Source organism: Phyllosticta citribraziliensis, assembly GCF_038025025.1.
Source record: "Phyllosticta citribraziliensis strain CPC 17464 chromosome Unknown J3D65scaffold_4, whole genome shotgun sequence".
Taxonomy (NCBI): Eukaryota; Fungi; Ascomycota; class Dothideomycetes; order Botryosphaeriales; family Phyllostictaceae; genus Phyllosticta; species Phyllosticta citribraziliensis.
The window spans coordinates 1828527-1849999 of NW_027117341.1; the positions used below are offsets into that span (position 1 = coordinate 1828527).

At 55.2% G+C, this 21473-nt stretch overlaps 6 protein-coding genes across 6 annotated transcripts; 2 read left to right on the top strand and 4 right to left on the bottom strand.

Annotated features, from left to right (window-relative positions):
- Nucleotides 1-351: 351 nt before the first annotated feature.
- J3D65DRAFT_551236 (flavin-containing monooxygenase) lies at nucleotides 352-2313 on the top strand (the record flags this gene model as incomplete). The annotated part of the gene is made up of 2 exons (XM_066797030.1): nucleotides 352-1077; nucleotides 1129-2313. The coding sequence occupies 2 exons, from the start codon at nucleotides 352-354 to the stop codon at nucleotides 2311-2313; spliced, it is 1911 nt and encodes a 636-aa protein (XP_066657142.1).
- Nucleotides 2314-3649: 1336 nt separating this feature from the next.
- Nucleotides 3650-4683, bottom strand: J3D65DRAFT_301206 (uncharacterized protein). The gene is made up of 2 exons (XM_066795195.1): nucleotides 4444-4683; nucleotides 3650-4395 (listed from the first exon to the last, which is right to left on the bottom strand). The coding sequence occupies exon 2, from the start codon at nucleotides 4391-4393 to the stop codon at nucleotides 3695-3697; it is 699 nt and encodes a 232-aa protein (XP_066657143.1). The 5' UTR covers nucleotides 4394-4395; nucleotides 4444-4683; the 3' UTR covers nucleotides 3650-3694.
- A 463-nt stretch (nucleotides 4684-5146) lies between these two features.
- On the top strand, nucleotides 5147-7271 carry J3D65DRAFT_675968 (hsp70-like protein). The gene is made up of 4 exons (XM_066803591.1): nucleotides 5147-5287; nucleotides 5337-6288; nucleotides 6356-6764; nucleotides 6832-7271. The coding sequence occupies exons 1-4, from the start codon at nucleotides 5230-5232 to the stop codon at nucleotides 7183-7185; spliced, it is 1773 nt and encodes a 590-aa protein (XP_066657144.1). The 5' UTR covers nucleotides 5147-5229; the 3' UTR covers nucleotides 7186-7271.
- A 1237-nt stretch (nucleotides 7272-8508) lies between these two features.
- J3D65DRAFT_550985 (uncharacterized protein) lies at nucleotides 8509-10437 on the bottom strand (the record flags this gene model as incomplete). The annotated part of the gene is made up of 4 exons (XM_066797018.1): nucleotides 8509-8871; nucleotides 8929-9340; nucleotides 9392-10331; nucleotides 10383-10437. The coding sequence occupies 4 exons, from the start codon at nucleotides 10435-10437 to the stop codon at nucleotides 8509-8511; spliced, it is 1770 nt and encodes a 589-aa protein (XP_066657145.1).
- A 2610-nt stretch (nucleotides 10438-13047) lies between these two features.
- J3D65DRAFT_301218 (uncharacterized protein) lies at nucleotides 13048-18993 on the bottom strand. Its single transcript, XM_066795196.1, has 5 exons — nucleotides 18839-18993; nucleotides 16625-18765; nucleotides 16488-16579; nucleotides 15871-16441; nucleotides 13048-15825 (listed from the first exon to the last, which is right to left on the bottom strand). The coding sequence occupies exons 1-5, from the start codon at nucleotides 18921-18923 to the stop codon at nucleotides 13213-13215; spliced, it is 5502 nt and encodes a 1833-aa protein (XP_066657146.1). The 5' UTR covers nucleotides 18924-18993; the 3' UTR covers nucleotides 13048-13212.
- Nucleotides 18994-19077: 84 nt separating this feature from the next.
- Nucleotides 19078-21346, bottom strand: J3D65DRAFT_620114 (triose-phosphate transporter family-domain-containing protein). The gene is made up of 3 exons (XM_066799831.1): nucleotides 20645-21346; nucleotides 19516-20592; nucleotides 19078-19450 (listed from the first exon to the last, which is right to left on the bottom strand). The coding sequence occupies exons 1-3, from the start codon at nucleotides 21026-21028 to the stop codon at nucleotides 19433-19435; spliced, it is 1479 nt and encodes a 492-aa protein (XP_066657147.1). The 5' UTR covers nucleotides 21029-21346; the 3' UTR covers nucleotides 19078-19432.
- Between the last annotated feature and the right edge of the window lie 127 nt (nucleotides 21347-21473).

Here is a 21473-nt window from a genome sequence, read left to right on the forward strand (position 1 = left end):
CCGGCAGGCGGCCCGCCCAGAAGACGGGGTATTCAAGGCGGGGTAGCTTGGTAGGTCTACCGAGCTTTGTCAAGTCCATTGACCCTCATTCGCCTGCTCGACCACGGGGTTACTCAGCGTCACCACGAAGCCTAGCTTGCGCCTGTGGCGCCGGAGAATTCCCACCTGTCCAGTGAGAACGAGTAGCTCTGGCGGCAGGCGAAGCGGTCTTTGAGCACCTGTAAGGAAAGTTGCCCCAGCCTGGAAGAGTATAAGTTCTGCAGCGAGCATCTCTTCCCACTTTGTAGGCTGTCCTCCCCAAGTTACTTTTTCCAACGGCTTTGACTGCTCTTGCGAGCCCCCAAAGCCAAAATGCTTGCGACAGACTCTATCCACACCATCCAACTCCCCAACTTTACCCCAAAGCATCCCAGCATTGCTCCTCCGTCTCCCACCGAAATCACGACCAAATGGTTCGCCGCTTTCCAAGATGTTCTCGCCAACCCAGCTACCTTGGGGACCCGGCTGCCCACCATTCTCCACACGGATTGCTGGTGGCGGGACAAACTTGGCCTCAGCTGGGACTTTCGCACCTTGCGCGGCATCGACGCCGTTCGGGACTATCTCCTCAAGTACCAGCCCACTTTGAAGTTGCGTCCCGAAAATCTGGCCAAGCCAGGCAACCGCTTCACACCCCAGGTTGACGTCCCCATGGAGGGTCTCGAGTGGATCGAGGCCATGTTTGACTGGGAGACGAGCATTGGGCGGGGCAAGGGCATCATCAGGCTTGCGCAGCGCGAGGACGGCCAGTGGAAAGGGTACATGGTGTACACCACATTGGAAGAGATCAAAGGACACGAGGAAAAGATTGGCCACCGGCGCCCCCATGGAGGCAGGAATTCGCTCTCAGGCGGAGGCAACTGGGCTGAGCGTCGAGAGCGGGAGAGGGAATTTCTGGACGAGGAGCCCACGGTGATCTGTATTGGAGCCGGCCAGGCTGGACTGAACTTGGCTGCTAGATTCAGGGCATTGGGAATACCTTGCCTCGTGATTGACCAGAACGAGAGAATCGGTGACAACTGGAGGAAGCGGTATAGGGTGAGCACCTACACCCCCTGACAATGGTAACCCTTTACTAACAGACGACAGACGCTTGTGACCCACGACCCAGCACAATTCACGCACATGGCCTATCTCCCTTTCCCTTCCATCTGGCCCACCTTCACGCCCAAAGACAAGCTGGCCGACTGGTTCGAGTCGTACGCGTCACTCCTCGAGCTCAACGTGTGGATGCGCACCACCATCACCGAGTCGACCTACGACGACGCCACGCACAAGTGGACGGTGACTGTCATCCGGCGCGATGCTGACGGCAACACGACGACGCGGATCATGCACCCAAAGCACATCATAATGTGCACCGGGCACTCGGGCAAGCCCAAAGTGCCCAACTTCCCCAACCAGGCGGCCTTCCAGGGCAAGCTCTACCACGGCAGCGAGCACAAAGACGCCTCCCTGATCCCGCCATCCGAGCTCGCCAACAAGCGCGTCGTCGTCGTCGGCACAGGCAACTCGGGCCACGACATTGCGCAAAACTACCACGAAGCGGGCGCCGCATCCGTCACGATGCTGCAGCGCCGCGGCACGTACGTCATCAGCGCGCTCGACGGGAAAGGCATCTTCATGATGCACGAAGGCCTGTACGACGAGAACGGCCCGCCGACCGCCGACGCCGACGTCTACGGCGAGTCGCTGCCCAACGCCGTGCACTTTGCGCTCAATGTCGGCTTCACCAAGCGCGTGGCGGCAGCCGAAGCCCCCGTGCTGGCCGGACTCGACAAGGCGGGCTTCGCGCGCGACGCCGGGCCCGACGGCTCCGGCCTCATGCGCAAGTACCTCACGCGCGGCGGCGGCTACTACATCGACGTCGGGGCGTCCCAACTCATCGCGGACGGCAAAATCAACGTCGTGCGCAGCGAAGGCGGCATCAGCGGCTTCACGCGCGACGGGCTCGTCCTCGCCGACGGCGCCAACACCCATCTCGCCGCCGACGTCGTCGTGCTGGCGACGGGCTACGACAACATGAAGACCAGCGTGGCCAAGGCGCTGGGCGAGCAGCACGCGGCGCGCTGCGCCGACGTGTGGGACCTGGACGCCGAGGGCGAGATTCGCACCATGTGGCGCCCCAGCGGCCACCCGGGGCTGTGGTTCATGGGCGGCAATTTGGCCATGTGTCGCATTCATAGTAAGACGTTGGCGCTGCAGATTTTGGCGTGCGAGGTCGGCTTGAATCGCCAGGATGAGCCGTGTCGGAGTATGGTGCAGGCGGCGTAGAGGACGGAAAGGGGAGGGGAGGGAAAGGGGGGTGTTGATCGGTCAGTGGTTCGTCCGTCAGTTCGTCAGTTCGTCGTGTAGCTAAGTCGATCTCTAGAACAGGTAACCAGGCAGTCAATCTCTAGAGAGCGAAATAGAATGATATCTACAGTAGATTCAATCAACGCGCATGAACAAGACGCCTAGCTCCCCTGTCTGCCTGAATTGGCTGTCCTGAAGCCAAAGTCTCCAAGTGTCAGTATTGATGTCATTTCCTAATTCGAATGTCTGAAAGCGCTGTCCGCGACACCAGCATGAGACGCCTTTTGGAGAAAAGAAAAGAAGTCGGCCCTTCGTGAGTCGTCCTAGGTCCTACTCCATTCCATCTCATCCTCCGTCTCTTTCCTTCGTTTCTTCTTCTGCTGTCTGCCCGGCTCATCTGTCGATCCAGCCTGCTTTTCCGATGCTGTCCTCGAGGATTCGAGTTCTGCTCGAGCTCTTTTTGTCGCGGCAATATTCCCCCAGTGACAATCGAGCTCCCTTAGAGTACAGCGACGACAAACAGGTGTCTTGTAGTCACAGTTGGTCCTCGCTGCCCAACAAGCATTGCACTTTTTTCCTTTGTATTTGCGGGTACCAGCTTCGGCTACTGATTGTTCGGAAACTGCCACGTTCTGGCTGTCTTGAGGCAAGCTACTGGCACCAGCTGTTCCAGACGTAGGGACTTTGTCTTTCGGTCCGGAGGCCAGTCGGATGCTGGACCTCCGTGATGACTGCTCCGGGCTGCAAGTTCCTTGATGTGTATGAGGATCATGGCCAATGGCTCTGGCGTCTCTCTCTAGGAAGAGACGGGCAGGTACAATGACTCGACGCTTCGAATAGTCTTCTCCAAAGGCATCGCCGTATGCCACCAACCCTGTTCCAACGACTATATGGACAACACGGTCATTCAACGATTCGTCCGCCCTATCAGCAAGATAGTGCAATTGGTCGATCCAGAACTCATCGTTGCGGACACTGAATCTCTTCCCGACCTGCTGCGCCGGAGAAGTCCAAACAAAGGAGGCCTGCTGTGTGAGCAGTCGGAAGTGGAGATTCCCAGCTCTTTTGAAGATCTGGTCCAGATCTTCCTTCATCTTCTGGGTTTCCTCACTCTCCCCAGCTTTAAACATCCACTGAGGAATGGATGTCAAGAACCTGTCTTCCAAAAAGCTATACACGCGCTGTAGCACTTCCTCGCCGACTGATTTCGGTACGAGCAGCTCGCCGGCATGAGAATCCCTGATCAAAGGACTCGCAGAATCTGGGAATTCGTGTCTGATGATGTCTTTTCTCCACGAATTCGCCTTTCGTTCATCCACTAGTTCCTGAGTCAGCCACGGACCCCCTGGCTCACACGACGTTACTTACCATCACGCATCCCATAAAACGTTTTATTAAGACCTCCCGCGAACGAGTACGCGTGTTCCGCGTTGAGATTTTGGAAATGGAAAAAAGGATCCCCCCAGACGGTCACACGAATGACTTCGGACAAAAAAGCAGCCAATAGCAGAAACGGATGCTCCAGTCCCTCAAATTGCGAGTGTTCTTTGTATACCGAGCATTCACTGACTCGTCGAAGGAAACTGGACTCCTCGGGCAGTCTTTCGGTGTCAAGCACGTCAGAGAAAGACTTGACGCTACAGTCTTTCGCCCACGACCTTATAGTCAGTTGCAAGTCCTGGACCGCGTGTTGAATGGACTGGTCTTCTTCCGGTATCCATTTGGAACTTTCGCACTTCAGGAGCTTACCCCGGATGTTCTTCAGCTCCAACTCACGCCTGGCAAGTTCGCACCGCTTGCTCTCCAGACTCTTCGCCAGCTTCTCTGCTTCGTCCTTCCATTTTGCGACTCTTTCAACTTGGTTCTGTTCAAATGTCCTGCACATACTGATAAATCCTCTCAGTTCCATGGTTTGGGTGTCATACAGCCGTTGCACGGCGCGCATCTCCGTGGACGGTCGTCCGTCTTGATCCACGTTTGCTCCGAACGATCTCTCGCATGGTCCTGTCTTTGTCGATTCCGATGTGACAATCCTGAGTTGCGGATTTAGTTCCATCATGGCTTTTTCCAGATCAGCTTCAGTGCCTGCCAACTGCAGATCGGACTTACGCGGGCAGAGGTCGACAGATGCATGTGAGAAACCACCTTCATTACAAGCAGTCACTGACCATTTGTAGCAAACACGACCATTACTCGCCTCCCGTCTTGGCCATGGCGCGAAGCTCGCCCAACGCAAAACGCCTCCGGCATGAAATGGTCGTCAAGCTCGAGTCGCGCACAAGCTCACCAGTCAGGCGAGCTGACAAATTCACCATCGCGTATGCACTGCGACAGGAGAAAGCATATTGTGTCAGCGATCCAATCACGTAGCGAGGAAGGAGAAATATACTGCGGCATCACTGCCCAAGCCAAAACCTCAGCGTCCTGCTCTGTCCGTCAAGTTCAACACCAGATCCTGTGAGCGAAAAGACTGTTGAATTGACAACGCCAGGGAAGCCGCATGCGTATCAAAAAAACATCTGGGTGCGTCAGAAAGTACTCAGGAATCCTCTCAACCACAAAAAAATCCGTCTAGGTGCAGAGACGACGAGAATGGCGGACATTTTCTTCTATCAGTATTCTAGCTCAGAACACAAGCGACGACGATGGACAACCACGCGTGTTGACACCAGGCACTCGCAAACTTTTTCGGAGACTCCGGTATCTCCTATTGGACACCACAGCGGGATATTGCATCCCAATGGAGCGGCGATGCATACATGCGAGGCTACAAATGTCCGCAGCGCATGCTCCGTTCGATTGGTCTCGTAACTCCACGATCGCATCTTGAAGGAAATCCGATCCTTCAACACAACATCAAGGAGTCCATCACTCTGTTCAAGGATTTCCACGTTCATGATGGATACTGACCACAAGATTGTCCTCGGTCTCGATTTTGGGACCACCTACACTGGTGAGTTGCCTCGGCTCTTGCTATGTTCGGCCCCCTGAAAAGTCTCCAGGCGTCGCGTACGGCAGCACTGCTGGCGACGTCCAAGACCTCGAGATCATCACCAGCTGGCCGGATTCGTCGGGCGCCTCATACAAAACACCCACCAGGATTGCGTATCACGACGAGAATATCGACGAAGACGATGGAGAGGATAAGTGGGGGTTCCAAGTCAACTCACGACTGAACTCGTACACATGGTTCAAGCTCCTTTTGAACACCGAACTCGACCCAAACAAATACGACGACAAGCCGCACGAGTCCAAGTCGCAAGGCATTCTGCGGCTTCCGGAGGACCACTCTGCGCAAGACGTCTGCAGGGACTACTTGAAGCTCGTCTGGGAGTTCATCAAAGACGTGCTCGAGCAACGGTTCACGGACGACTCGCTGAACCTGCCGATTGAGGTGTGGATGACCGTTCCGGCGATATGGAACGACGCGGCCAAGGATCAGACGAGAGCTGCAGCGAAGGCGGCGGGATTTGCGTCGGGGCCAAAAGACTGCATCAAATTGATCACCGAGCCAGAAGCGGCTGCGGTGGCCATTCTGCACCCTACGCTGCGTGGAGCCGCAGTTGATCCCATCCGCAAAGGAGAGGCCTTCGTCGTCTGTGACTGTGGCGGTGGCACTGTGGACCTTACCACGTACAGAGTCGAGTCGTGCAGCCCAAATTTCAAGTTCAAGGAGATTTGCGGGGGGGAAGGAGCGAGGTGCGTGTCCACGTTTGTGGACCGCAACTTTGATGCCTGGATGGCGAAAAGGTTCAAGGGAAACTACACCAAATTGGGCGCAAAGAGTAGGGGACCTGGCTCCAAGATGATGGAGTCGTTCGAGAAGGCGAAATTGAAGTTTGGGCCCAAGTTGATGGACCAGGAGACGGAAAGAGTGAAGGTTGAAAATGTGGACATGAACGTTCAGGGGTCGGAATTTTACGACCGCGAGGACCACACCGTGCTCTTTCCGTGGTGAGTATCCATCCCCCTGACATTTCCCACAGCGCGCGGTTCCAGACTAAGTTCGTCGTCCATCCAGGGCGGTTATGAAAACATTCTTCGACCCCGTCATCGACCGCGTTCTAGAGCTTTTGGAAAGCCAAGTCCGAAAGTCGAAGAGACGCGGGTGTGATGTGGAACGAGTCATGCTGGCCGGTGGATTTGGCGACAGTCCTTACCTCAAGCACCGTCTCAAGATATGGTGTCGGTCCCAAAAGCGTGAAATCAAGCTTCTTTGTCCGCCCAAATGCCAGGCCGCCATCATGGCAGGGGCCGTCATTCGTGGCCTCATCGGATTAAAGCCAATCATCAGAATTGCACGCTGCCACTATGGGTTTTCCTGGAGTGAACCGTTCAGAGAAGGAATCGACCTTGATAAAGACGCGTGGTATGATCAAGAGACGGGGGCGAAGATGGCATACCATAGGATGAAGTGGATCGTGAAAAAGGTACGTCGTCTTGCGCGACTGTAGGGCGAGAGTGCTGCAGACCATGAGAGCTGACTCTTCCTGCCAGGGTCAGCAATTGAAAAACAACTTCTCCATGAAGCAAGAGATCGAACGGCAGATCCTGCCAGGGGAAGTGCGCAGCAAAGATCGCCTCCAATTTTTCTCGTGCAGCGCCGAGGCCCGTCCAGATTTCGAATATTCGGAGAACGTCAAGCTGGTGGGACAGGTCAAGATTTCCTTCACTGAAGAGGACTGGGAAAATGCTCGTCCCGTCATCAGCGAGAAGAAGGAGAGGATCTGGTACCTCGGATATGATGTCTTGATCAACGTAAACGCTGACGAAGGCATTCTCGTCGTCAACGTTTGCAACGAAAAGCGACAAATGGGTAACGCTGAGATAGAGTTCATCCAAGAAGAGTAGGGCCGTGGCTGCGGGCTGTCTGGCAATGGTACCAGACTGGGGGAAAATGTTGTGCGGCTGGGGTTTGCGGAAGTAATGGTTTGGAGCTGCAGTATTCCTCTTATCTGGGCCAGTCAGTTCCTTACAGAACACTCACACTATTTTGCGTATGGCACTGTACCTGATGATGACGTGTGAAAACAGCTTGGTTGAGTCCATCACGCAAGCTGCACAAGACTGCGACAAAAAGCTCTAACTGACAAAGGACACCAGAGAACTGTCAGAATTGTCTGGAAGTCAGGATTGTCTCAGACCTCAAAGTGAGCAAACAAGCAAGCATGCAAGCAAGCAAGCCACCTGCAGGTCCTGCAGGACTGGAGTCGAAGGTGCGCGCGCAGGCGACGTTTGTCAGTACTTTTGCCCGCGATAAACCGAGCAGTAAACGGCGACGAACTCAGAGGCGAAGGCCTAGGATTAGGTTCGCGGGGACGGCACATACCGGTGCCTTCAGCTTGCTCGCGGAGTGGCCAAACATGACATCCAGACTTCAACGAAGCCAGTGCTGTTGACAGGGTAGTCCTCGGGCGATGAGCGGGCCGCTGCGTCCCCCTCGCTTATAGTTCCTTAGACACTTTCCCTGTTATGGTCGCCGGCGCCAACAACATGTTCAGTCGGAAGGTCTCTCCTCTCTTCCGCAAGCCTCCGCAACCAAGCCACTGCTTTTCAATCCCCACGCCCGTACATGTCCTGGTGCTGCTCAATTCAGTAGCTGACCCTAGTCGTGATGGTGGGACCCCCGAAGTCCGGCAACAGTCAAGGGGTAGCGACTCGCGAATCAAGGTATTTTTAGTCCTCAAACGAACAGGTAGTCAAAGGCAGCATCGTTGCCGGCCCGATTGGCCTGCGAGAGTGTGATTGCTTCTCCGCACCTCAATGTCTCTGCAATAATTGCATCGTCGTATTGCGTTGCATTGCCTCATGCTTTACATGCTTGCGACTTGGCCTATTCTCCCCACGCATCCGCGCCAAAGCTGTTTTGCAGTAAAGGGGTGGGTGGATTTTTTGCCAGGCGGTATGTACTTTACCGCAATCAACAAAGGCTATGTGATCTAATTTGGACTGTCCATTGCGCAACGCAGTTAACTACTCCACATCGCACTTGGCAATCATTGCGATGGGCGTCTCACATATGTCACCCTAAGATCATCATCCATTGCTCTTGGAGTACAACAATAATGTTGAGCCCGTGGTTCCACGCCAGTCAACACCAGAACGCTCAGTGATACAATTTGAACCCATCAAACTCCATGGAGGGATACCGGGTGCTCTCCTCGATTGAACAAATCAGTCTTCCGCCTGAAACTGGAGTGTAGCGGTGCCCATCTGCCGCCCGGTAGTTTCGTGTTTCACAACGACCGTCAAAACCCCCAAGTCCGAGCTCATGTTGATTTCGATGTTGTAAAACACGAGCGTCACATACGCTTCCAATCTTTTGCTGTATTTGCTCCGAGCCGTGGCCAATTCATCCTTTGTGAAGTGGATTTCGATGCATGCGGCAAGCTTCGTGCTGGGTGCATACTCAAACTGGGGAGGTTTGTCGTCCGAGCACGTGAAAATTTCAACTTCGTCGTAATCAAGGACCTCTCCTTGCTTGATCTCTTTCTGGATCATTTGGGTTATAGTCTTTCCTGGTGGCACTGCTTCACCCTGTAAAATCATGTTAGTACTCACAACAAACTGATCAGTTCGTCAACGTTGAATCACCTTTGTGATCAACCATTCCATTCTGTCATACGCCATCTTTTTGGTACCAAAAGCGCTCATCCAAGCAGAAGTCTGCTTGTCTATCCCCTCTCTGAAACGCTTACTGACACTGCAACCATAGTGACATCTGGCAACTCGCAGAGTTGGTTGTAGTTCCGGCGTCAGCCCACGTATGACTGCTCCCCTCATCACCGCAGATTGGCAATTTGGAGGACACGACAGCTTCAGGGGCGGTTCTTTTGCCTCACAGAACTCTCTCATGCGAGCGTTCAAGAACTCATTTTCTCCGAAGCCGCCGACGAGAATAATATGACAAACCCGGTGCTTGTTCATTCTCGCGCGATCGATCTGAGTCTGAACGAGCTTCAGGATCTTCTTGATGATGGGCCTGAAGAACTGTTCCATGACATCTCTACAGTCTTTCAGTGGATTGTATTTGGTAAGTAGCCAACTCATGACTCACTTGGGAATCTTTACAGTGCGGTCCTCGTGGTCGTAGAACTGAGTGCTGGGATGGTCCATGTCTACGTGGCAGACATCGTACACCTCTTTGTCGTCGTCATATTGAGAGCCGAAATCATGTTTCGCCTTCTCAAAGGATTCCATCATCCTCGTGTGAGAGGCTTGTCGGTTTGTGAGAATCTGCGTGTATTTTCTCCCAAATTCCCGTGTCATCCATTGGTCAAAGTTCCGGTCGATGAATGAAGCACCGAACTGACCACCGTCTCCCTGGCAAGCTTCGTCAAACTCTGGCGGATTGAAAGACTTGATGATGTACGTGACCACATCAACCGTGCCCCCGCCACAGTCACAGACCATGAATGTTTCGCCAACCTCGACCGGGTCAACAGTCGTTTGGTTTGCTGAAGGATGAATAACGGTCAAGGCAGCGGCCTCGGGCTCGGTAATGAGTCTGAGAGTGTCGCCCGGTCGCGCACCGAATCCTGACGCCAAAGCAGCCTCTCTTGTCTCGTATTTGGCTGCGTCGCTCCACACAGCGGGTACGGTCATTACAACGTCGATGGGAACAGATCGAACCTTTTGTGCGCCAAACTTCCTGGATAGATAGTCCTCGACGAACACCCAGACGTTTGTCAAGAAATCCTGGCATGTTTGCTTGGCGGACCGACCTTCGGGGAGCTGCAGTATCCCGCTGAACTCAGTGAACAGTGATACATCACAGCCACGAGTGACCTCTTTATCCCCATCGAGCCGAAGTTTGAACCATGTGTATGACACGTGTTGATGGTCGACTCTGAAGCCCCATCTCGTGACACTTAGTTCCGGATTTTCGTCTCTGTATGCGATCCTCGAAGGAACTTTACACGTTCCGGAGCCTTTGGGCCAGCTGGAGATGATCTCAATGTCTTGGACAGTTCCGACAGTGGAGCCGTACGCAACGCCTGTTATCACCGCAATCATTACTTGATCTGAGAGTCCATCATCAAGCCTACCAGTGCATGTTGTTCCAAAATCCAGGCCGAGAATAATGCGGGGCTGGTTGGCCATTGTTCATGGCTTTATCGAGCGCAGAATTTCCAGATTCTTCCGTTCTATATCTACTGCAGACTCCCGACGAAACCGGAAAGGGCCGCAGTGGAGCGTGACTCAAGTTCCCGTTGTAGGAGCTTTGGGTTTTGCGCTTTCCTCGCCGCTGTTGAAAGGTTCCTTTGGATTGGGAACGGTGTGTCGGGTCGACGACAGGGTTCCGTGGCTACATCGAGAGCCCTGCAAGATGCCGCCCTTTTTGACAGGTCTCCCCTGCCTCTGTACCTGACAGTCCTAACATTCCTGAAAGTTGTTACAGTTTGCCAACCATCTCTCCTCGACTTTCATTCCGCAAATACCGGTCGCCAAATCGCTGTTTAAAACGAACACTTCCTCGATTGGGAATAAGCCCCTTGGAAGTCTTTCAAACATGGCGCGACGAGGTCGACCATCAAAAGGATCATCTGCGCAGAAGTCGGAGCCACAGCCTACGCCTGCCTTTGAAAGCAACCAATCAAGGAGAAGGGCTCGATCGTTGACGCAAAATCCACTGTCTCCAACTGCGACTAGATTGGAACCGGCCGGTGGATTCTTTCGACCGAATCGCCCTATAACCAAGCCCTCCACAGCCAATGGCTCGCACCAGAAGTTAGGAAAGAGGAAATTTGAAGCCGAAGAGGATGAACAGGCCAAGATGCTTCAAATTTTCCAAAGTATCAAAGAAAGACGAGCCGAGGAATCAAAGGACCTGCGCAGACTTTTCCAATGCGGGGTTCAATCAATGAAGAGCTCCCAACGAGAAGTCGAAAAGCTGGAGTCTTCTCTCCAAACGCTAGAACACTCTTTCCAAACTCTGGAACATTCTCTACAAAAGAAGGACAGAGTCATCAAAGAACAAGAGCAGCTCCACCAAGAGATTAGTGCAAACGCTCTCAAATGCGAAAACTCAAGATGGAACCCGGAGCAAGAGAAGGATATCAAGTTCGCCGTGGAGGGCCTGCAAAAGTCAATCAGAGACTGGGCCAAACAATACGCCGTCCAATCTTTAATTCCGGTATTTTATCATGGAGGAACGACCTTGGAACTCCTTGTTCAGCAGATAAGACAGATCGCTACTTTTGAATGCGCGGAATCTGCGCACGACCTGGACAGACCATTCCTCTTCCTGGCTGCCGTGCTTTCTGAGTACATTCGCCGTACCATTCTAGACAATCACTACTTCCATTTCGAAGCCCCCAATTCTTATGGGATGTACAACATGTTCTCCTTTGCAAGCAAATCGAACCAGATCTACAAAGATCTGGTGAAAGGTAAGTGATCTGACTAGGTCAAAGCGCACCGTTTGCTCACTTATGTAGTGGACCATCAAAAGGCAAACTGGATGAAGAAAACAATTTTCCGCCACGAGTTCCCCGCGACCCGTAGTACAAGCACCAAACGAGCCTCACTAGACGAACCGCTATGCCCCGAGTCCATCGATCAAGATGTCTTGATCTACAAGTACAAATCGATTCAGGACAACTTCCTCAATGGGCCTGCTGGGTTACTCGTTGACGAGCTTGGGCAGTCCAAAACCGCGGAGATGAACGAAGAGTTGAAGAAGATCTTGTGGAGGGCTGGCAACATCCACTTTTGCCTCCAAACGCAACAGGCGGCGTTCACGTGGATTGCTCCGCGACTGCTACTCGGCAAGACTTATCTGGAGCGAAACAGACAAATGGTGCCGGACACATCCCAGGGAGGCGACTCCTCAGAAGGCAACGAAGTCCGGATCGTTATCGGTACTGGCCTCCTCGCTTGGGGTGATGCTGCTGGAGATACGTATAGTAAGTGGCGTGTGGTAGCTCCGTCGCCAGTCCTCCTCAGAGTCGAGGGTGGAAGCAACGAAAGCCTTTCCCTGGCTGACGAAGAAACCCTTCAGGGAGATGAAGAGATCGAGGATTCTCTTCAGGGGGGTGAAAAGCTCGAGGATTCCCTTCAGGAGGATGAAGAAGTCGGGGACTCCCTCCATGGGGACGAAAAGGTCGACGAAACCCTTCAGGAAGATGAAGAAATCAAAAGTTCTCTTCAGGAGGGTGAAAAGGTTGACGATTCCCTTCAGGAGGATGGAGAGGTCGATAATCGCTGCAGGGGGATGAAGAGATCGGAGAATTCCTTCGGGAGGATGAAGAGGTCGAGGATTCACTTCAGGGGGGCGAAGAGATCGATGATTCCCCTCAGGAAGATGGAGAGATTGAGGATTGCATTCAGGAGGGTGAAAAGGTCAAGGATTTCCTTCAGGGGGATGAAGAGATCGGGGACTCCCTTCAGGAGGATGAAGAGGTTGAGGATTCACTTCAGGGGGATGAAGAGATTGATGATCTACTTCAAGGGGGTGAAGAAATTGATAATTCCCCTCAGGAAGAAGGAAAGATTGAGGTTTGCATTCAGGGGGATGAGGAGGTTAAGGATTTACTTCAAGTGGTTGAAGAGATCGATGATTCCCCTCAGGAAGATGGAGAGATTGAGGATTTGGACACAAAATATGAACAAGAGCGGTGCACCTGCTGCTGACGGCATTCAATACGACCACTCATTTTGTTTACGAGGGCTCATCTGCTGCGCAGTAGCCATGAGCAAGCAGTTCTCATAGGCACATTGTTGAAAGGTGGTCTCGGTCGCGGCCGAGCCACGCAGTCCCAAGAGTAGCTTTCCCAACACTCCTAGTTCTATAATGGTCCTACTGCACCTACCGCTGCTACGCTACTACAAGTACATCACCACCAACACATGCATATAACGATGCGCCAAAGATGCTCACGCCTCCTCGTCCACCTCCTCTTCCGCCTCCTCTTGCTCCTGTTCTTGCTCTTCCTCACCCGCGTCGCCCATGGGCTCGGTGACTTCGACTTCGACGTGGCTTTCTGCTTCTGGTGCCTCGCTCTCCGCCGGCCCAGGGCCCGCAGCGAGATCGGCATCGGCGTCGGCGCCGTCTAAAGCCTGCACTGACACCTGTCCCGCCTCCGCTTCTACTTCCTTCTGCGCTGCCTTTGCTTCTTCCTGCTCTTGCACTTGCTCTTGCGCTGCGTCCCGTTTCTCGCCACCAACAGCGGCGCTTGCAACAGCGCCGGGCAAAAGACTGGGACTGGCACTTCCGCTCCCCACACTCCCAACGCCGACGCCACCGCCACGAAACTCGACCGTCCAGCCCGCTCTCTTCTTCCCTCCTGCTGCTGCGGCTGCTGCGCCACCGCTGCTGCCGCTGCCGCTCCCAGCGCCCGTGTCCCGTCTGGGCACCGCGTCTAGGAGAATTGTCTCTCTGCGCTGCGGCTGCGGCGGCGGTGGCGGTGGCAGCATCGGCGCCTGCTGTTGTTCCCCTGAAAGCATCATCGCAGACGAGAGGCTCGTGTTGGCGCGCGTGTGGCCGCCCGCTGCTCCGCCAGCCGTGCCAGGCCGAGTGGTAGCAGTGCCAGGACGCTGTATCGCGGCGGCGGCCCCGGCGGCCGTCGAAGTAGTAGGCGTGCCCGTGCTGCCGGGGTTGTTGTTGGTCGCGGTGCCCGGCCGGATAGCCGCGGTGCTGGACCCGCTGTCGCGATCGCCGCCACCGCACACGACGCCCACCGTGACGCTGCCGTAGTCGGGCACGACGCGGACGGCCGCGGCGGCGCTGAGGGCGTCGACTTCGTGCGTCAGCTCCACGTCCGGCGGCGGCGGCGGAGCGGCAGAGCCGGCGGGTTTGCCGCCCTTTTGCGCCGGCGAGGGAGGAGGCGCAGGACGCACGCCGACGCTGGGACACCACACGGTGGCGCCGGTGCGCAGCGGGACGAGCGTGACGTCCCACTCGCGCACCTCGCCCTCGCGGGCCTCGAAGAAGGCGCGCTTGGGCCCCGCGACCAGCCACGTGTTGGGGTCGGCGTCGACGTCGAGGATGAAGGACAGCGGCGCCGCGGCCTGCGGGATGTTGGCTGCGGCGACGAGAGATGACGGCGCCGCCCATTTGCGCGTGTGCTTGACGCGGATGGTGGCGGGGATGGGCACGCCCAGGGCCAGTATGGGCGGCGTGAGCGCTGGCGTAGGCGTTGCGAGAAAGGCCTGTGTCAGGTCTGTTGTTTTGGTCGTCGTGTTTGTTTTGGAGCGGTGGTGCGAGGGTGGCTTTGCTGCCGCCGAGGGAGACGAAGAAGGCCGCGGAGGTGGATGCAGCACCAGCTGGGTCGTGGTGAGAATGTGCAAGTGAGGCACGGCGACGGTGATGGTGATTCGGCGAGTGAGAGGCGACGCGAGCGAGAGAGCCCGTGATGGTGGCGGCGTCACGTCAATGGTTGGATTGGACTCGTGCCAGTTCGAGAGGTAAGTTGAGAGCTCTGGGCGCATGGCCGGGGGGAGCAGCTCCAAAGTCTGCGGCCAGACGAGGTGAGAGGCAAACTCGCCGCAACGCAGCTGATTGCGGAAGCTTGCGTGGTACCAGTCGTCGGCCGTCAAAGTGGCCTTGATATGCTCCCAGAAGCGCGGGAGGAGCAGACGTCGCAGCGTGGAAAAGGGGCTATCAGCCAGCGCGGTACAAAAATTTGCCTCCAACTTGTCGTATATGTGGTCGTCGAGACAGCGGTAGTCGATTGTGAGGGAGAGATTCGAGTCCTCAGGGTTGGTGAGGTTGGCGCCCTCTTTTCTGAAAATGCGATAAACAAAGGCAGGCGGCTGGCCTGGGCGTACTGGATTACGGTCTCCATAGAGACGCGCAGGGTCGACATCAAAGGTGGCCGTGCCTTGAAGCTGAATGTCGAGGACATCCAGAGGTACGTGACTTGACGTAGTGACTTTGAAGGTGGACAGGAGCATCTGCTCCATAAACTGATCGTGAACATTAACATCCAGAGGAAGTTCAATGTTGATGGTGCAGTTAGACCGGAACTCGTGCGTTCCGTGCTCTGTGGAGTACAAAATGTCCAGCTTGATGTGCAACTCGGACAGCGTCACTTCCAACTCGTAGGGAATGCGTATCTTGACGGTGCACTGGGCCTCCATCTCTGAAAGAACGAGCACGCCAGGACTCGGACGGTCTGCAATGGTGGCTTCTCCTTCAATCACCTGAGCATTTCCTGTCCGTAGTCTCAATCCCGCAGAAGCAGCCTTAAGATGCACCTCCAACCTTGTAGGTCTGTTTGCAAAGGGCCGTACTGTGAGCTCTATCGACTTCAACTTGTCGATATGGACAGAGCGAGATACTGATAGTTTTGCGTCCAATGCCTCGGAGCGCGGGTATGATAGCGTTCTAAACTTTCGCGGAATCTTTGAAATAGACGAAGAGGATCCGGGCATGGTGATTCCCAGCGGTTCCAGAGTATGTTCCTTTTTGATCGTCTCATGCGTAAAGTGGATTCTCTTGACCTCAAGAACTACCCTGTCTATTGCATAGAGACCAAGAGTATTGACCTGTTCCGGTCAGTTAAAAGTCCACAATCATGCCAAAACTCTTACATTCGTGTGGAGCCAGACGTTAGCGGTGCCTTGACCGATTTCGAGTTTCTCACTCGTCTCGAGCCAAACGTCGCGGCTTTCTCCCGGCTCCATGGGCGCAAGGCGTACTTTGGCCTTGTCGACCACCACGTCATCTTCCAAGAGATGGCGGAAAGTCAGTTTCAACTTGAAGCCGTCTCGGTCATCATAGTGATAGATGTACGGCTCGACCGCAATGTCTGCAAAGTACCGCTCCATTGGTGCCTGCACGTCGTAGGGCATGTCGGCCGAGAAGTCAGTCAGCTGCTTTAGAATCCCTGTTGTGTCGAGTTGGTCATCGTCGAGCCATGGCATGCCTCCCGCTGCGCCGGCCTTGTGGAGTTTGAGAGACCTGCAAGATTTCCTGTTGCCCACTGACTTGGCGAGCAGATCGAGCAGGACTCGAGCATACTCGTCCCTTCGATTGAGCTTTTGAAGACACTGAGCATACATCTTGAGCATCGTGACTTCGACCAGATTCCATCGGTTCTGGGCATAGAGAGGGGCCATGTGGCTGAAGAATTGCGCCGCGGCTGAGAAGTCGCCGTCCTCGCTATTCCGGGTCAGCAAAGTTGCCTCGAATCCATGGGAAGACGTACAATTTGATTGCAGCGAGATCCCCCATGATGCTCTCTGCAGACTTGGATCGGTTCGCGGCAAAGTAATGCTTCACTACCAAATCGCTCAAGTTCTGCTCATGTTAGTATGGTAACCAGTCTCTTCTCGTCGTGCATACCTCGAATAATTTCCTGAAGTCCTCAAATGTAGATGTTGCCTCGCGAAGCGACGGCTCGCAAACACCAGCCATCTTTTCTCCCTTGGGAGCATCCCCGTTGACCTCCTCGCCATTGGTCGTGGCTTTGGGCTCGTCATCGAGTGACACATCGGTGAATGTTTGGTCTTGATGCTTAGCAGCCACAGACGCCCATCCCAAAAGCCAATTCAGCTTTTTGCCTATCCGTTCCAGGATTCTCCTCTGAATCAGATAGAGCTCTGCACGATGTGCTGCGAGTTCCAGTTGACCTGACTTTTGAGTGCGACCCGAGCCCAGGTCCGTCTTTGCACTGTTGGTGCTGTTGGACTTGCCGTGCTCGAATACCACCTGGCCCTGTCGGATTTGAGGTAGTTCCTGGACCGACGTGCGGCGATCCAACAAAGAGCTCGAACGCTTGGGATGCAAGGTCCTGTTTTGATCAGGGACAGCGACTTTGAGGTCGTTTTTGGGCGCTAGACGGTTTGAGGAAGAGCCGGGCCTTGATGCAGATTTGGACCCGCCTGAAGATTCGGGCAGCGCAGAGGTAATGGTATCGTTGAGCACTTGCTGTGCCACGGCATAGCTCCACGACGAGATGAAGTTGTCTGTGAGATTGGCCGGGTATTCCTCCTCTTCCGTTTCTAGACTGTGGCCCAAATCCCGCCGCATCATGTGCGCAGCTATATTCAAGAAGCCCATGGCTCGTCGACAAAGCTCAGCGAGATGTGTCAGGTCTTCGTTTTGCTCTTCTTCGTCGGCTTTGGTGCCCAGGAAAAGATCGTCGGCCGATTTGGCACCCTCGATTGCCGTTGCAGGGACCTGAATGCTGTGCCGGGAGGTTGGCCTCGAATTAGGTCTCGAGCTTGGCCTCGAGCCATTCCAAAACTCGGATCGCGACGCTGATGCATTTCCAAGCCGCAGGAGCAGAGCCATCTGGCGCGAAAAGATGTAGCTCTGGAAATCAAATACAGAAATGTTGTTTGACAGAATCATGCCCCTGTAGTCCTTTCGTGACGAGCTGATTGGCTTGCTGTTGAATGGATCGAACTGCGGTGCCTTTTTAGAGTTGATGAGTTGTTGTTTTAGATCCTCGGTATGCTCCAGAAAAGACTGCGCAGAAGTAGATCCCTCTGCAGCCTGCTCTCGGATAATGGCGTCCAGCCCAACGGACAGCTCGTCATAACCAACCAAAGCATCCTCGACAAGTCCAACGCTCTCAAAGCCCCGCGCCAAGCCTTCTTTGAGCATGAAAAAGGTATTAAAGTTCCAACCAGGTAAATGTCTCTGGGCGTCCTTTTCTTTAATATCTTCTTCATACTGGCTGACACGCAGATCAAACGAGATTAAGATGAGGGCCTTGAACTTGGTAATGCTGTCACTCCAGGAATTGATAATCTCCTGAGAGCTCTCCTTGTACGGATTTGGATCACCCCCGATGCCAGGAGGAAGAAGATGAGGAGGGATATCCTTCATCTCCAATCGAATCTGGGCCACGCGGTCCGGGGCCGTCTTGGTGGCAACGTTGAAATCATGGCGAATCTTTTCAAAGAGGGTGGTCGAAGCACGCCAGCGGGAGGCGCTGGGCTTGTCGAGAGTCCCCGAAGTAGCGCTGGTAGAGCCGCTGAAGCGCGGCTGGGCGGATGCTGCGGTGTCTGGAAGCACGACGTGCAGAATCAAATACTCGTAGGCGTCGTGGTTCTCCTGGTTGCTCTTCTTCTCGCCTTCGGTGCTGGGGGCGTTCTCTCGGATCCATTCGCGGATTTGCTTGCGGGCAGTCACCTTGTAGGTGTCGTTGTCGTCGCACCTGAGCAGATAGACTTTGAGATAGGGCGTCTGGCTCAAGCCGGGAATCTGATGACGTCGTTTGCGGCCATCAGAGGAACCCGGGCGCGCCGAGGCCGAGGAGGCGGCGCGCATGCGCGAGCCATCGTGACCGGAAGAAGTAGGCCGGGATTTGAGAAAATCGTCCGTAGGGTCCCGTCCAGGCACCAGCTCGACGTGGAGCGAGTCAATGGAGCGCAGAGGGCGCGAAGGAGATTTCCAATGGAGATTGCGCAGCGGCAGGCGGGACCTCAGATGCGGCTCTACAATAGGGAAAAGGCCAGCGGGATCGTAATATTCGACTAGAGGCAGCGGTTAGCATGGGTCAATGATGCATAGCTAGCAAACACATGGGTGGGCGCGTTGTGGGCGTACCCGTGACCTTTGAGCTAGAAGAGGCGGCCATGATGCGTCGTTCGGCATGGGGCGCTTGGTCGGCATGCCCATCGGCGTCCGTCATACACTCGACGATAAATTTTTGGCTGGCTCGACTGTTGCGACGACAGACGGCTCCGGACGCGGTGAAGGGGGATCGGGGGTTGACAGCGAGTCGTTTGTCCCGAAGCAGCCATGATCTGCCCGCGCGCTAGCTCCGGCCGCGTCCCCGTCCGCGTCCACCGCCTGCGACATTATCACCTATGTACATGCACCTACAACACCACAACCACCTCACTGTCCAAGCTGGACGAGAACGACTCACGCACAACAATTTCGTCGTAATTGCTTCATTCCATCACTCGTCATACACTTCATCTCGTCTGGAAGTTTCCTTGTACATACAGACTATACAGCCAAATGGAGCCTCCCAGTAAAACGCCTCATGTCCTGCCATCTAGGTCTGTTCAACTCACTCGCACCCCGTGCGCATACACCGCATCCCCCGGCCTCCATGTATCCTCCTGTCGCGTGCCCGGCGCCAACCACCCCACGGCGCCGCTCTCCCTCCGCGGTCGGCCCGGGCCGGCGTCGTCACGCTTCTTCTCGTCTCTATTGAATCCATTGGCATACCCAGTCATCACGCCATTGGGCGGCGGGGTGTTCGAGGTGCTTACAATTGCAGATGGTCTCTCTGCCAGCTTCTCCAGCGCCAGTGGGAGCAGCGACTCTTGGCGGTTCGCCGCCGACTGCAACATCTTTGCCTTTTGGTCGGCGCGGTTGTCTCTCGTGCGGTCGTACAGGTAGAGCCCGACGAACGTGAGCCCAATGCCCATAGCCTGGATGCGTGTCATCGGATTGCCATACCAAATGATTGCAAACACGATTACGAAGACGCGTTTGATCAGACTCGCCACCGAGTACGTGACGGGGCTGACCATGGACAGGAGAACAAAGGCAACGAGGTTCTGCGCAAAATGAAACGTGCCGTTGAAAATGTACTCTAGCGTAAGGCGGCCGTGGTCGTAGCTGCCAGGCCGCACCTCTAGGTCGATCGACGCGTCGTACATGAAATCCGTCAGAATGTGGAATCCCTCGGAGAAGAACCAGATGGGGGCCGTGCACAGAAACGCTAGACCCGCAGAGTAACACAGCAGGTTCAGCTTGTCGGGCTTGCGGCGCTTGATTGGCTGGTTGTCCTGCTCGGCCTGCTCGGCCTCGTTGAAGAGCTTCTTTGAAACAATGTTTTGAGTCACAAACAGGAGGGCACTGCCGAATGCGCAAATGAGGCCAATGAAGTTGCCTGAGAAGTTGGCGGAGCATGCCAGAATCACCCCCATCGTGAGGGGCACCAGCGACAAGTATGTATAGACAGAGTAGTGGATCCGAAAGTAGAATCGATATGCCAGCACCGTGAAAAGAGGCGAGAGACCTTTGATGGTGTGGACCAGCGACACGGGGATTCGTGACATGGCATCGGAGCTCAAAATGTGGCCACCGATTTGGAACACCGTCAGAGGGAGGGTCGTAATAATTATTTCCTTATTAGGCGGCTGGATCCCATACTTCAACGCCGGTATCAACGATTTCAGCCGTGGGAATTTTTTTGATAGCCATGACAGGACGAGGCACCAGGACGAAACGAAGAGGAATTGGACGAGGGTGAGGGTAATTGGCTTTGGGAAGGCGGTTAGGATGGCCTTGGACGACGTATTCGACATGATTGAGGTCGTGTACCAGACGCCGCAAAGAGCCTGTTGATGGTGTGAGCCTCGCGGTCCGTCGAACGGGACCGACCCAACTTACGATAAGCTTCAGGGAAATTGGCGCCCTTAGCGCGTCCGCTATTTCGTGGGCGTTGGCGCTCACGCTGGCGCGCCGAGTCCTGATTGTTCTCAGAGCTTCACTCAGGCTCTTTTGTCTCCCATGTCTTGTTGTTCCTCCCACGGCATTGCCGTTGCCCCACCGCGCCCCGGACTCCTTGCGGGGGTACCAGCGATCCCCCGGAGGAAAAGCACCCTCCCCCGGCCTGATGGGGCTCGGCGAGCGAACCGGTATGCCAATGTCTCCCATGCCGTCTCCAGCGTGCGGCGGGAGGACGTCGGGAGAGAAGGGCGGGAACTTGAAGGTGCGCGGCGACGCAGCAGCCGCGGGATGCGGCTCGCTGGTGGGAAGAGAGTTGGACGCCATGAGGCCGGATCGATGTGTGGAGTCGTCGGGTCGCTCAAGCCATGAGAGAGGACGGGAAGGCGGACAAGGTGTTGGAGCTGGCGAGGAGGGATGGCAACGTATGCCGCCCTGGAGAGCTGGCCTGTGTTACGAGAGGACGGGTGCAACGGTCGGCGTGGTGTTGGTGGGTGGTGTCGATGGCGAGGACGGACGAGGACAGCATTGACGGGCTCGCGGTGGAGTCGCAGTGGTCTCGGGCAGTGACGAGACAGGCCGGGATCCAGGCGTGATGACGGGAATCGGGACGGCGGTGCTGAAGGTTGTGGTGGTGCACTGTGCAGCGCCAGTCTTCACCTTTGGTCGGGCTGGGCTTCCGGTTGACCTTTGCACACGCGGCGTCTGCAGGGATCGCCGTACATGCCCTCGGCCCTAAACCCAAACGGGCCCGTCACCTCACACCTCACCA

Bases quoted from the DNA above. Each gene is read 5' to 3' on its own strand.
- J3D65DRAFT_301206 (XM_066795195.1), bottom strand. From the start codon at position 4,393: ATGATGGAACTAAATCCGCAACTCAGGATTGTCACATCGGAATCGACA.
- J3D65DRAFT_675968 (XM_066803591.1), top strand. From the start codon at position 5,230: ATGATGGATACTGACCACAAGATTGTCCTCGGTCTCGATTTTGGGACC. The intron at 5,288-5,336 runs GTGAGTTGCCTC...AAAAGTCTCCAG, and splicing joins TTTTGGGACCACCTACACTG to GCGTCGCGTACGGCAGCACT. The intron at 6,289-6,355 runs GTGAGTATCCAT...TCGTCCATCCAG, and splicing joins CACACCGTGCTCTTTCCGTG to GGCGGTTATGAAAACATTCT.
- J3D65DRAFT_301218 (XM_066795196.1), bottom strand. From the start codon at position 18,923: ATGACGGACGCCGATGGGCATGCCGACCAAGCGCCCCATGCCGAACGA. The intron at 18,766-18,838 runs GTACGCCCACAA...CGCTGCCTCTAG, and splicing joins TTCTAGCTCAAAGGTCACGG to TCGAATATTACGATCCCGCT. The intron at 16,580-16,624 runs GTATGCACGACG...TAACATGAGCAG, and splicing joins ACTTCAGGAAATTATTCGAG to AACTTGAGCGATTTGGTAGT.
- J3D65DRAFT_620114 (XM_066799831.1), bottom strand. From the start codon at position 21,028: ATGGCGTCCAACTCTCTTCCCACCAGCGAGCCGCATCCCGCGGCTGCT. The intron at 20,593-20,644 runs GTAAGTTGGGTC...CACCATCAACAG, and splicing joins CAATTTCCCTGAAGCTTATC to GCTCTTTGCGGCGTCTGGTA.